Source organism: Molothrus aeneus, chromosome 18, assembly GCF_037042795.1.
Source record: "Molothrus aeneus isolate 106 chromosome 18, BPBGC_Maene_1.0, whole genome shotgun sequence".
Classification (NCBI taxonomy): domain Eukaryota; kingdom Metazoa; phylum Chordata; class Aves; order Passeriformes; family Icteridae; genus Molothrus; species Molothrus aeneus.
The window spans coordinates 4,248,484-4,262,581 of record NC_089663.1 but is presented as its reverse complement, the minus strand read 5'-3'; the positions used below and the strand labels follow the sequence as shown (position 1 = coordinate 4,262,581).

Below are 14,098 nucleotides of genomic sequence, written 5' to 3'. Positions count from 1 at the left end.
TCTCATCCCTGCCACAGAGCTGACATGCTGGGACAAGGGGGCTCAAATCTGGATTTTTGGAGTCACTAGTTTTGAGGGTGCCTGGGTTGAGATATCTGGATCTCAGCAAAGCAGCTGAGCAGCCCCAGGCACATCTGGACTCAAGGGCAGCAAAGCTCTGAACAAGAACAAATGATACTGGAAAGCCTGAGGATAGCAGGCCAAACACAATTGGAAAAATTTGACCACTTCTCACTCAGTTTTCACTAAAACACCCTCTCATCTGACAGTCTTTATCCAAAAATAACATCCATGAAGAATTCAGATATTACAGTGATGGCCACAGGAGCATCTCCATGTGGAAACTCCTTCTCCAAAGGGGTGTCTGACCACAGGCAGCCTTGAGGCAAGGGGCAAAAACCAACGAGGGGAGGCAGGGTGTGAAAAGCTGCTCCTTGACAGCCCATATCCCCATCCCACAGCTCTCCCTACACCCCAAACTGGGGCAGGAACCCCAAACCCAACACTCAGGAGCTGGGATGAGGCATCAGAGGAGGGGCCCACAGGGTGCTTCTGTCTGCAGTCAACGCTGCCATCCCTCAACTGACCAAAGCAGCCACAGCTGCAGGGAAAGCCATTTCCCAAAACATATTTTGTTACATTTTTCTCAATTCTATTTAGCAACTAGAAGCATGAAGACCTAAGTTCAGCCAAGACACGAAGCTAAAGCAGTAAAAACAGGCTGTGAGAGAAGTGAGGAGTGCCATACTTCCCGAATGTTCTGCTGCTCCATCTCGTGCCTCTTGATCATCGTTTTTCTCTTGAAGAATCGGCAGTTTTTGTCGTAGTAGAGTCTCTGCTGGCTGAGAAGCTGGGCCTCCTCTTCAGCCTGTGTGTGCTGCAGGTTCTCTTTGTGTTTGGATATCCTTTCTTGCTTCTCTTTCTTGGGTGTGCTGTGGTCCTCATTCATTTCCTGCAGGGTCAAAACAAAGCTTGCCTCAGCACCACAGTGACACAGGACATGGGGGACCTTGCTGGCTCCTCCTCTGCCATTCAGGCCATGAAAGGACACCAAAATCCCACTACAGAACCAACAGAACCAGACCTATCACGTGGCCATGCTCAGCCCTGCTGCCCCTACAGCTGTACCAGGACCCACACCAAGAGTAGGAGGAAAAACGGCCACAGAGCTCCTTGATAATAATTTTCTCACCTTTACCTTAACAGCCAATTATTTTTGCAATATGGTGAAGACACTTCTTAAATAATGCATTTTGGTACATATGAAGTTATTTCTCTTCCTAATTTATCTAAGTGATCACAGGGCATTTAGTCAAGGGACATTGAATGGCTGTTCTGATTACTCGAAAATAAAAAATACAGATGAGGAGAAAGGGGAAGAAGAACTCTCTGTGAAGTCCCATTTTCCTTCATCACCTTGGCTTCAAAGATTCTGCTCTACAGCAAATTGTGAAGGCACCTGTAGCCACCCTCACAAATTGTTCTGGAAATGCTGCCAGATGCTCCCAGCTCCTGAAAATTTACTTGCTGAGAATCCAAAATTTGCTTCCAAGCCTGACAGTATCCCTTAAACCCCTGGGCTGGCCCAGGTTTATCAAAACAAGAGGGTTCGTGTTCATTCCACACCCCTTCAGCCCTGAAAATGAAGGTTTCTTGCCTCTTTAATCTTTTCCTTGCAAAGCTTGTATTGTTTCTTCTGACTTTCTAAAAAGGTCGCCAGGTCTTTCTTTTGCTGAGCCAAAATCTGTTGCTGGAATTTCTTTTCATCTGCTGCAGCTGCCTTTGCCTGCAATGTACAGAGAGAGGAAAAAAATAACAATAAGAAAAGAAAAAAAGGTGAGTGAGCAGGTGCAGAATCCAGCACAAATTATTGCTGTGGTTTTTGATTTTTGGTCAGTCATTCTGGTGACTGTGCTAGACAAAGCCATGAGCACTCAGCCACAGAACAGCTGCTCACACAGAAAATGCTCACATAAGTCTGAGGGCTTCTTTGTGCTTCTCACCTCCCCACCAAAGCCACCCCAGAGGGCACAACCACACCAGTTTATTATGTGGATTAACGTGCTGATTTTTAGACTGAGTGACAGCTTTGTCACCCCCTCAGCTGAGGCAAAGCTCCCACCAAGGACCCCACAGCCCCTTTTATGCAGCTGTGGCACTGGTGGATGCCAACAGAGCGCCCATCAGCTAGGAAGGTGACTGGAGGCTGCTCGAGGGAGCACAAGGTCACACAGAATCCCCAGGTTGGAAGAGACCTTTGAGATGATTGAGTTGCACCCAGCCTAACCTCAATTAAACCAGGGCACTGAGTGCCACATCCAATCTTCTTCTAAACACACCCAGGGATGGTGACTCCACCACCTCCCCTGGCAGACCATTCCAGTACTTTGTGTAAAAACCTTTTTCCTAACATCCAACCTAAATTGCCCTTGGGGCAGTTTAAGACCTTGTCCTCTCGTTCTGCACCTCAGACCACGGGTTTGAGCAGCACCTCCCTTGGACACCTGGGTTCTCCTGTCCTCAGATCCTCCCAGCACTCACCTCCTTCTCCATCACAGCCACTTGCTTCTTGGCCAGCTTCTCCAGCTCAATGGACGAGTTGTTGGCGTGTGTCTCCACCTCCTTCTGCAGCTTGAGGCGGTGCTCGTCCATCTCGGCCTTCAACTTGTTCTCCAGGGCGATCAGCTGCTTCTGGTGCTGGCGCCGCATCCGCTTATATCCTGACATCTGTTCCCGCAGCTCGTTCTCCTGCTCATGCTCATGGATCTGTCTTGTAACCTGGGGGCAGGAACAGGGCAGCCAGTGCTCCATGGCCTTGCTTCCCACACAAGCTCACTGGGAGCCAGGCCCTGCTCTGCTGTGCTCCTCTCAGCAATCCATGGGTTTGGGAGGTGTTGCTGTTCGGTTTCACAAAGCCACAAGGTTTCTCTGTCCTAACTTTTAGCCCCCATCTTTTCCTGAGACTTTTATGTGTTTTCAGTAACACAGCTGAAAATGCCGTATTACAAATAAAGGAACTGGTTACTTATTGATGCCTTCTGAAGGCTGCCTTCAGAGCAGAGACTAGATGGAGCTCAAGAATAGAGACTAGATGGAGCTCAAGAATAGAGACTAGATGGAGCTCAAGAATAGAGACTAGATGGAGCTCAAGAATAGAGACTAGATGGAGCTCAAGAATAGAGACTAGATGGAGCTCAAGAATAGAGACTAGATGGAGCTCAAGAATAGAGACTAGATGGAGCTCAAGAATAGAGACTAGATGGAGCTCAAGAATAGAGACTAGATGGAGCTCAAGAATAGAGACTAGATGGAGCTCAAGAATAGAGACTAGATGGAGCTCAAGAATAGAGACTAGATGGAGCTCAAGAATACAGACTAGATGGAGCTCAAGAATAGAGACTAGATGGAGCTCAAGAATAGAGACTAGATGGAGCTCAAGAATAGAGACTAGATGGAGCTCAAGAATAGAGACTAGATGGAGCTCAAGAATAGAGACTAGATGGAGCTCAAGAATACAGACTAGATGGAGCTCAAGAATAGAGACTAGATGGAGCTCAAGAATACAGACTAGATGGAGCTCAAGAATAGAGACTAGATGGAGCTCAAGAATACAGACTAGATAGAGCTAAAGAACAAAGTAGGGATTTATTAAGAGGCCTCAATAGATCCACCTTGGGCAGCACAACCCAAAATGGCCACACAATGGATGATCACTCACAAGATCCCTCACTTTTATAGGTTCTGGTCCATTTGCATATTTGAGTTAATTGTCCAGTTACAGCTTTAGCCCACGAAGTCCCATCCTTGTTTTTCTCTCTTCAGTCCCCATTGTTTATGCTCTTGGGTCTGAGATCTGGATCGGCTGCCCTTGGTCCCCAGCTAGAGAAGGAATTTTTGTGTCTTCCTGCTCTGTGAAGAGAGCTCACCATCCCCTAATATGAAACCTAGACTTAGACACTAAAGCAGAACAGAATCTGAAAAATATAAAAGCTAAACCCTGAGGCATCATTATCACTCCAGGACATGCTGAAGGAGATCTGGAAACAAAGGTGGCTGACAGAAAACATTCTTCAGACACCTTATACAGATGCAGGACTCAGATCCTTATTCAGATTCAACTTATTCACCTTATTCAGATCCATGGACTCCCAAGAAACAGCCAGAACCCCCCCCAAACTCTCATTCCTTCCTTCCTCCTCAAGTCACCCCCATGCCAATTCAATCTCTCAACATCTATTTTCTGCTATGAGGAGCCTCCTTCAAAATTTCCCCTTAAAATTCAAGATGATGGCAGACTGAGCTCATTCCTTCCCAGAATTGAAAGTTTTCTAACAAGGGAACGCTGTTCTGGAACTGTGTGCTCTTAACAAGATTGATCAGATGGTCTAAGCAGATTTTAAACCCTGCTCAGCTGAAACAAACTCACAAGTTCCACATTCATTTCCATGCCCAAGTGTATCCATGTGAAAGGAAGAAAAAAAAACACCAACAGGCTGTGCCAAACATGTTCAGAAGAAAATGCAAATGGTGATGCTTCCATTTAAAAAGAAGAAAAGTGTCCAAGACTGGTTTTTATTTTTTTAAAGACAGTCTCAGGAACTTATGAAGATTTGCTGATCATTTATATGACCTGAGAATCAAAAACTTGGTACGTGTGTGGAACTGCAGCCCCTGATTCTGTGCAAGGGGACCTTTGCTTTGCCACTTAAGTGTGAAGAGCTCAGGCCTTTGAAGGTGATCAGTGAAGCTTTATGAACCAAGAGTCCCTCCTGTAACCTTCCTGATGGATTCCTCCACAGCAGCCCAAAAACTGGCCCCTGCTATGGTGCTGCTGTCATTTGAAGGCAGTTTTGTGGAGATTTTTGAAGTTCAGATGTAGGATGGGGTACACCTACAGAGATGGGAAGGTCAGGTTCAACAGAAGAGCAGCTGCTTTAGGGAGCTGCCATCCCAGTGCACTTGCTGGCTCCAGGGCTGGGAGGTGACAGGAAGCCAAGTCAGAGCTCCAAAATCAAGAGATGAACACCCTGACTGAGGTGACCCAAGGCAGGCAGCAAGTGCCACCTGTCTCAGGTTCAAATGACCCCCAAGACTTGGGAGGAGGGTGAAGAGGAACTCGGGAAGAGCCTCCCAAAGATTGCAGAGGAACCAAAGAACCAGCCTGAGCACAGCACTGTCACACTCAGGGTGATCAGTGAGGCTGAGTACCCACAGCTGGTGATGGACAAACCACTCCCTTCCTACAAGAAATTTCAGAGTGTCATTCTAGAGCAGGTTGGATTAAATACACCTCAGCCACTGGTGCAACAGAGCAGCCTGTACATGCTTGAGACACAATCAGATCCAAGGCAGCCACCAGGAGTATGTGGGATTGAAGGAATGACCACAGAAACACAAACACTGGGTGAGCCCTGTGTTCTGCTACAGCTCAAAAAGCTTTTGGTTTTTCCAAGAGTACCAAGGACAGCAACACTTGGAAGAAGCTGGGAAGTGCTCACAGGAACTTGCACATTTCAGTCAAGCTCAGCAAGAATAAGATCTCTGCCAGAAGCTTCCAGGTAAGGAAAATTTCTCTGAGAATCCAAGTTAATGATAAGAGACAGATGCCAGGTAAGACAGGCAGACCACCAACACTTCACACATGCCATTGACAACATTCAGTGACATCCAGCTGGGAGAGAACAGCCTTGGTCAGGCACTTGAAGAGAAATGGAGACCTGGGAGCCACCAGCTGCACCAGATCTTCCTGGATGTGCTATTTTTGGGGCCCAGCCCTTTTGTGAGCAATGGGATGTTCTGCACGGCACACTCCGTTCCCAGATGTTGGCAGAACAAAGCAAACAGCAAGAGCCTAAGAAAAAATGGATCTAAGGATCCTCCAGCAACTTTGCCAGTCTCCTTTGGTCTCATCTCTAATGAGATGTAGAATGTGCACTTGTTTTATTTACAGCAAAACTCATTAACTTTTATCCTTGTTTTTTTCCCTGTTCTTCTGCACCCCATTTCCAATTTTGCTCAGCTTTATCGTGACAAGAATTCCATCTTGGAAAGATTTCCCATGAAATCTAGGATATTTATCCCTAACAAAAGGATGCAATTGCTAATTACAAGCCTAGCTGATAAAGCCTTCCAGTCACAACAGAAGATGAGACATTAAAAAGTCAGAAGAAAACAAAAGCAGTGTCTCATCCTAAAGATGGGAGAGGAGATCAGCAGACTTGGTGGACATCTCATGGATTTAGTGTCCCTGCTCAGTAAACTCATGATAAAGACTCCATTTATCACCATAACCTCCAGTCAAGCCCAACAGTCCTCAGGACAGTCTTCAAAGACAAAGTCTGCACATGGTGACCTCAGGGGTGGCAGAATGTGGCAGAAATGAACATTAGTGACTGAACATGCCCAGGTCAGTGCCAGAGAAGTCCTTCAGACTATGAATGAATCCAGGATTATGGTTTTAAAGATTAAACCCCTAATGAATGAACAGCTCCAGCAACCATTTTAACAAGAAAATTTGGGGATGTTTCAGTAATTACCCTTCTGGTGTTCTTAGGCAAAGATTTTGGAACTCCATGTACTATTTGGAATATCCTGAGTGGGAAGGGCCCCACAGGGATCATGGAGTCCAAGCCCTGCCCTGCCCAGACCCCCCAGCAATCCCACCCTGGGCATCCCTGGGAGCATTGTCCAAGTGCTCCTGGAGCTCTGGCAGCCTCAGGGCTGTGCCCATGCCCTGGGGAGCCTGGGCAGTGCCCAGCACCCTCTGGGGGAAGAACCTTTCCTGATCTCCAGCCTCAACCTCCTCTGACACAGCTCCAGCCATTCCCTGGGTCCTGTCCCTGGTCACAGCAAGCAGAGATTGGAGCTGCCCCTCAAGAAGAAGCCCACTAACAACTCCTCAGATTATGATGAGGCAAAAGGTGATAACTACAAAATTTGTTCTCCATATAACCAGGAAATGTCAGAATCCTTCACACCAGAAAGCTGCAGCTTCCTGAAGCCCTCCCTGCAGCACACAACAATCAATCAGCTCATCAGGAGAACCAAAAACCTGTATGAACCAGAACAGCTTTCATTAAGGTATGACATTTTCTCAGTTTCTTATCTCTCTGCATCTTTGGCATACACAGAACTGAGAACAGAGATGTCTTTTCCAACCTACTCCCACAGACAGTTCATTTGCCATAAAATCCAAACTTTCTTTCACCCCTCCAAGATTTTAGCTTTACGTAAGGAAGTTGAGCTCACAACTTCTCCTCCAAACCAACAGCTGTTTAGAGTTCCTTGTTCTACACTGTTTATCCAAGATACTGAACCCTCTCCTAAAAGACAGGAGTTTTCACCTCTAGACAACTGAATTTCCAAGCTCCTCTGTGCTGGAGGAAGCAGAGCTCGGAGCAAAACGCTGCCAGCTGCTTCTCACAGCAAGAGGAGATGAGAAAGAACAAGTCCAAAATTTTAGAGGAAAGGTCTACAAAGGCAGCAGCCAGATGAGCCCATTGGGAGAAACTCAACCCTGTGGAACAAAACATCAATGCTCCAGCAGAAGAGGGAACAGCTCCATGTGAAGGTGCCTGGCTCTGGAGCCCTGGTGCCATTTCCCTGGCCACATCCAGGGAATGCTGCTCCCATGGACACAGACACTTGGCTCTGCAGGCCCAGATGAGATCACATTGTTCTTTTGCTGGCATTTGGATTTCAAAGAGAACACCAAGGCCTTTGATAGAGTCCTCAGTGTCTGATCCTTCTATGGAATGAGATGCCACAGATGTGAGGGAGGAATCCTTCCCTGGGAGAGTGGCAGGCCCTGGCACAGGGTGCCCAGAGAAGCCCCTGGATCCCTGGCAGTGTCCAGGACCAGGCTGGACAGGGCTTGGAGCACCCTGGGATGGTGGAAGGTGTCCTTGCCCATGGCAGAGGGTGCAATGAGATGGGCTTTAAGATCCTTTCCAACCACCCCACTCTGGGATTCTATGAGGTTTTAACTACTTGATCATTGCCTTTGAAAACTGTAAAAGCAGCTGTTGAGGAGATGCACGGGGAAGGGGGGACCTAAGGGGTCAAGCTTGAAAGACACCCAGAAGTGCAGATCAGTGCATCTCTGAAGAGATTAAAAAAAAAAAAGCTTTCCCTTGAAAACATTGAGAGGTGTAGTCTCATCAACATGCAGAACCTCTGCCCTCCTTTTCAAACAACAGCTTGCTGAGCTTCAAGAGATTCCTGGTTGTAACTTTTAATTTATGCATCACTGATAATCTGAGAAATAATATGGAGATGTAGGTGCCTGGTCTCTGCCATTTCAGATGGCAACTTTTACTCCAACAGCAGAAATATGCAGGGTATTTTCCAGCACTGTTCCAGGTAAGTGATGGTTACTGCTACCACACAAAACTGATTAAAGAGAAAAGTCGTCCAGGAAAAAATGACTACTAAAATTGCTGATTGAATTATGACCCAAGTTAAGCTCCTTCATCTTTCTTACTCACATTTGCTGATTTTCATGATTTTCTTTAATCTGAGCAATATTAAAGCACTACTGCAAGACTCAAAAGGGGATATGCACAGCCTGTTTCTTTGTGGAGAGTTCATTTGACTATTTTCTCTGGAGATCTGTCCAGTTTCCCTCATATTCACATGATGCTTTTGCAGAGTACCAGGGCAAGGGAATCACTCTCCAAACCACTGGGTCACCTGGAGTGCTCAGCTGTCTAACACAAGTTCCTCTGTGACCTCTGCACTCCCTGAACTGCTTCAGCTTGTTTTTGGAAAGAGATCCAACTTGAACTTGGGATTACTTTAAGGAATGCCAGTCTTACCTCCATCTGCAATATCCTGATCTATGGGGAGAAGAGCAAGGACTTGAGGGCCCCAGGTCCTGGACTGCACCAGGAGGAACAGCTGTGGAGTGAACAGCCCCAGACTTGGTGCTTTTCTTCTAAAAACACTGTCCTGGTCTCAGTGTTGGGGGGTGGATTTCAGCAAATCCCATGAAAGGAAGCTTTAACACCCAAATATCATCCCATATAATTGAATTTGGGGCCAGAACTCCCATTTTTGATTCTCTGCAATACAGGCCACCTGATGCTCCCAACTGCACAACCTTCCTGTGCAGGAAGATGTTCCCAGCTGCTGAGGAATGGGAACCATCACAGCTTGCTGGTTTGCTTGTTGTCAACCCCTGTGGGATCCTGGGCACCCATTCACACATGAAAAATCTGTTCCAGCTGCCATTGAAAGAGTAAATTAACACAGAGAGATGAATAAAGCCTGAATTTCTGGGCTTGCACCATGAAATATTTCTGTGGCAAACTCAGGGTCAGTTCTGCCCCACCACACAACCTCAGAAGCAAGGACACACCAACACCTCCTGGAGTGCCCAGCTTGGTGTGTTGGGATCTTCCCTCTACACTGGGAAGGAGAGATGTGTGTGTATGATGGGGATAACAGAGCATGTTCCACAGAACACCCAAAAAAGAGAAGCTCTCCAAAAATCTTTCCATCTTCCCCACCCAAAAAGAATTTTATCTTTATCATCACTTGGTCATTGAAGCAGAGAGATTCAGCAAATCCAAGTGAGTGAGGAATGAAGGCAGACACAATGCCAGCCCCACAGGAGGCTGCCGTGGGATTTAGGAGTGACCTTGGGATATCAGCTGTCTTCCCCAGAGCTCAGGGACCTGGGAATCCCTCACAGCCCATATTTTCATTGGCTCCCAAAGGGGCCTGGCCATGCAATCCCTTCAAGCCACCCAAGCAGCCCAGGGGTGACATTTCCAGGGAAGACAGGAGTTGTGGGCTCTGCTGCTGAAGGCAGGCCACAGCTGTGCAGGCTGCAACTTTGCACAGGGAGTAAAAGAATATGAATATATTCATCACACATATCAATTTATCAATGAAATTGTATGTCTGGAGTATGATACATGAGTCATTCATTATTTCTGCCCTCCAGCCAACCTAACTGGGTCCCACTTTTATCTGCTCAGTGCAGGCAGTAGAAGAGCTGGCACTACACTGGGTGAACACACACACACAAAAAGGAAAAATTCCCAGGGCAGAGGGTCTCCAGGAGAGCAGGGATCCTGCCCCTGTCAGGTGTGCTGCATGAAGTCCTCTAACACACACATTTCTAGGTCACTTTAAACTGGGGAGAGCAGGGGACACCAGCCTGGGGGGCTCTCAGGGTATGGGCACCCAGAAACACACCTGCAAAAGATGGGATTCAGATGCTCTCAGGAAGCATCTGGACAGAATCCTGAATGCCACAGCATCATTCTAGATTTTAACAGCAGCAGCAACAATCACACAGAAAAAAATTTGGGCTGCTGGCACTGCTGCTTGCCTCCAGTCACCAGCTTCAGCTGTGGTCACACACACACACACACAGAGGCACACCCCGTGCCCTGTGCATGCAAGAAGGAGTGGGAAGCGATTCTGGGGATGCAGAAATGGTGGTCTGGAAGGAGAACCCCCATGGTGGAGGCAGGAGGGAGCGGGAAGGGGAGGGCTCGCTGGTGTCATTTCGGGGTTGGTCCAGGATGATGTCATAGCACTGAGCGAGTGCCATGGCCAAACCGTGGGCACTTTCTAACGCTCCCCGTCCATCTGACCTCTAATACCAGCGGGCTGAAATATTGAGCAGGACATTGGTTTTCCCTGTGAAGGGCCATTTTTCACTGCTGTCCCTGGAAAAGGCTGCTCCCAGCCCGGGTGGATGCGGGGTGGGGGAGGCGGCACACAACTAACTCTTCCGGCACACACCCCTTTCCCTACTACAAAGGCATCCACAGCAATCACATTTGCAATAGTACAAATCTTGATGGATTCATCCCATCCCCCTCCCCTTTGTAAGCCCACAGTCCGCTGTAAACCCTCTCTCTCTCTCTTCCCCTTATCGCAGCCCAGCAATCCTTCCAAAGGATCAGGCTGGAAAATGCAGTCACGGTACAGTTGCTTGAAATAAATGAATGAATGAAATAAAAAAATAAAAAAAAAAAACACCAGGCAGCAGCTCAGGGCGGGCAGCAGCGATCTTATTGTTCCCAAACCCATCTGCATCTGCATCTCCACGGCGTTCCAGCAGCTCTCACACCCCTCACACACTCTTAATGCACATGCAGATAAATATATTAACAAAAGGGACAGGTGGGAAATGGAGGGGTGGGGTGGGAAATGAAGATGATATTAACTTCACCCAGGAAGGTGGGCTATCTCACACTGGAAATGCACCGAGAAATTAAACATATTTCACATTTACATCTCACACACACACACAGAGGTAAAATCTCTTTCAGTGCAATATCCAGTTGCTATGCCAACAGCACCAACAGCACGGAGGGATGGCAGCGAGGGGCTGGGGAGCGGGGTGGGGTGGGATGGGGTGGGGTGGGATGGGGGCTCTTACCAAAGATGCTGATTTGATTGTGGCAAAGCGCTCTCGGTTCCGGTAGTGGAGGGCCTGATTCTGCACTGACTGGGTAGGCCGCACCTCAGGCCTGCGATCCCTGTGGCCCACCTCATCCCTTATAAATACATGATCCTGCAGAAATGGATAAAAACAAGGAGAAAGTCCGGCTGTGCTCTTCCCGCGGCGGCTGCCTCTCTCTCACCCCTCTGTCTGCACAAGCGCGGCTGTAGGAGAGGCATAGTTCAGCTCTCTGCTTAGCCCCGGCAGCTCCCACCGTACAAAATGAATAAGCAACACATTGCAGCTCGGCTCGGCGCGTCAGCTGATCGCGAGCAGGATGCCTCCGAATCCCTGGATCGGGCTGCCTTTTTTTTTTTTTTTAAATCTCCTTCTTTTTTTTTTTTTTTTTTAAACCTCCAGTATTACATATGTGCCAGAAAAAAGCGAGGCGGGAGCAGGAAGCGGAGCAGGGCGATCGGAGTCCTCGGGAAGGTCGGGTTCAAGCACTGCAAGCCAGCGATCCCGGTGAAAACGTGATTCCCATGTCTAGGCACGGAGATCCTGTTCCCTTTTAACACCACAGCAACATCCTGCCTCATTCCCTTTGCCCAGCGCCGTGTCCTCGACAGGGTTTCTTTGTCCCTCGTTTGCTATCTGCTGTGGGGGACGAGCATCCTGGCTAAATCCACGGCAGGCTGGAGAGCACCAGGAAAGCCTCCGTGACCACTCAGGGATCCTGCTTTCCAGTCATGATCCTGCACAGTTCTAGCACTTTCTCTCCACAGCCCACAAAGGATTTTTTTTTTTTTTTTCTTTTTAAAGCAACAGCTCCCAGGTTTTAGCAGGAATGGTTCCTAGTGCAGCTTCCCCTCTGCTCCCTGGCAAGGCTCTGCCAGGAGAGGCTGTGCCCTTCCCAAATGGCACGGGCAAATTTGGGAGTGGAACAAAGCTCCAGGAGAAACCCTCCTCAGAAATGCCAGCAAAAATCCACATCACCACGGTTTTCCCAATGGGAATGGTGACTGCCAACAGTCAGCACAGCTGCAGGCTGCACCCTGGGGATGGAGTAGCCTCTGGACACCCAGCACACCCCGCTCCTGCCTGGCCACACTGGCATCCACCAGTGTCATGACTCCATCCTCAACCTCCAGCTCCTAAATCCTCTCAGGAAGACTGAGATTCTCTTCCTGAATTAAATCAAGTTTCCAGTTCTTTGGGGTGCAAAATAAAGGCTGCCAATGCCCAGAAAGCCCTTGCAGGGAAGAGCTGCCTCCATGAGCAGGAGCAGCTTTGCCACCCTGCCATGGTGCAGCAGACACCAGGAAGGTCAGAGAGCCCCACAGGAAGAATCCATGGAATGGTGTGTCCATCAGGACACTCCTGTCATCCCCATGCTCCTTTCCCACCCCACAGAGACCTGGTTTTCCCCTCTGCTGGCCTCCATTTCCAGCTGCTTCTCACCCACACCCACACACACTCAGCCCTTTTCAATAGGACTCTGGAAATGAGTTCAAGCAAAAGCCAATTAGGTGCAGAAATGCTGATATTAGGAGATGAACACCACATTGATTAACAGTGTTTTTACCCCAAAACCTTTCCTTATCCTTCCTTTGAGCACTCCCAGTCCATGCTCACCTTTCCCTTGCCTTTGCTCAGTACCCAAGGCCACCACAGAGCCAAGCCTGCACCAGCTCCTCTACACCCACACAAGGCACACAGAATGTGCCAAAACAACTAAAAGAAGAGTCCTCCACATAGATATGGAGAGTCATAAAAGTTGCAGTTTTATTTTATACTGGACATCCTTATAGTGGGCATTTGTGGCACTGTCTGACAGGAAAGGCAGTGAGATCACAAGAGAAATCACTGAAAATTGGGCTGATCTCAGATTTCCAACTTGTGCATGTTGGTGTGACAGGCAGAGCTCTTGGACTTGCCCACATTCCTGAGAAAGGCACATGTGAGGCTCTAGAACAGCCATCTCCAGAAGATCCTGATTAAACATTTAAAGTCCAACAGCATCTCTCACTTTAATCTGACTCTCAGCCTCACCAGAGGGATCCCAAACCCTGTAGTGAAGATCTTCCCCAAACTCACCCACCTGAACCACTGAGGAAACACCAGGAGCCACCAGTGCTGTGCTCCAGCCATGAAATGAAGCTGGGGACAGGACAAATGTCACCCCTGGTCACACACAGAGCCTGCAGCAGCACCTGGGAGTGCACAGGGTTCCCAAAGCCTGCTAAGCAATACCCCAATCCCTGCATCATCTTCCTTCTCTCCATTATGTTGGCATGGCAAATATCCAGAGAAGCTGCAAATCACTGAAACCCCCCCCCCCCAACATTTTAAATGGGCATTCAGACTTTCCAGAATGCTCCAAAACACCACCTAAAATAACAAGTTTAAGTTGTAATTGCTTTTTCTACTGGAAAATGAATCTGTGATTTACTTTTTGTTATCTAAGAGGTGGATTTTTAGAGGGCAGAGTGTCACCCTGGCCTTGTTTTATGGGATCTCTGGTTACCTCAGTGCACATGAGAAGCTCAGAGCAGAATTAAATTGCCCTTCAGGAATGTGAATTAACCACATTCTGCATTTCAAACTCAGCTGGACAAGGAATGGGAAAATTCCTTTGCAACTGAGCAAGCCAAAGGACCAATTTCAAGGGGACAAAAAACTCAGCTGGTAAGA

At 48.0% G+C, this 14,098-nt stretch overlaps 1 protein-coding gene across 1 annotated transcript in view; it reads right to left on the bottom strand.

The window, feature by feature from the left end:
* Positions 1–14,098, bottom strand: part of TAOK3 (TAO kinase 3) — a 44,289-nt gene that overhangs the window by 6,107 nt on the left and 24,084 nt on the right. The window contains exons 13-16 of the mRNA XM_066562393.1: positions 11,402–11,536; positions 2,542–2,778; positions 1,658–1,786; positions 749–952 (exon numbers count right to left, since the gene is read on the bottom strand). Coding sequence (XP_066418490.1) covers positions 749–952; positions 1,658–1,786; positions 2,542–2,778; positions 11,402–11,536 — 705 coding nt within the window. The remainder of the gene's footprint in view (positions 1–748; positions 953–1,657; positions 1,787–2,541; positions 2,779–11,401; positions 11,537–14,098) is intronic.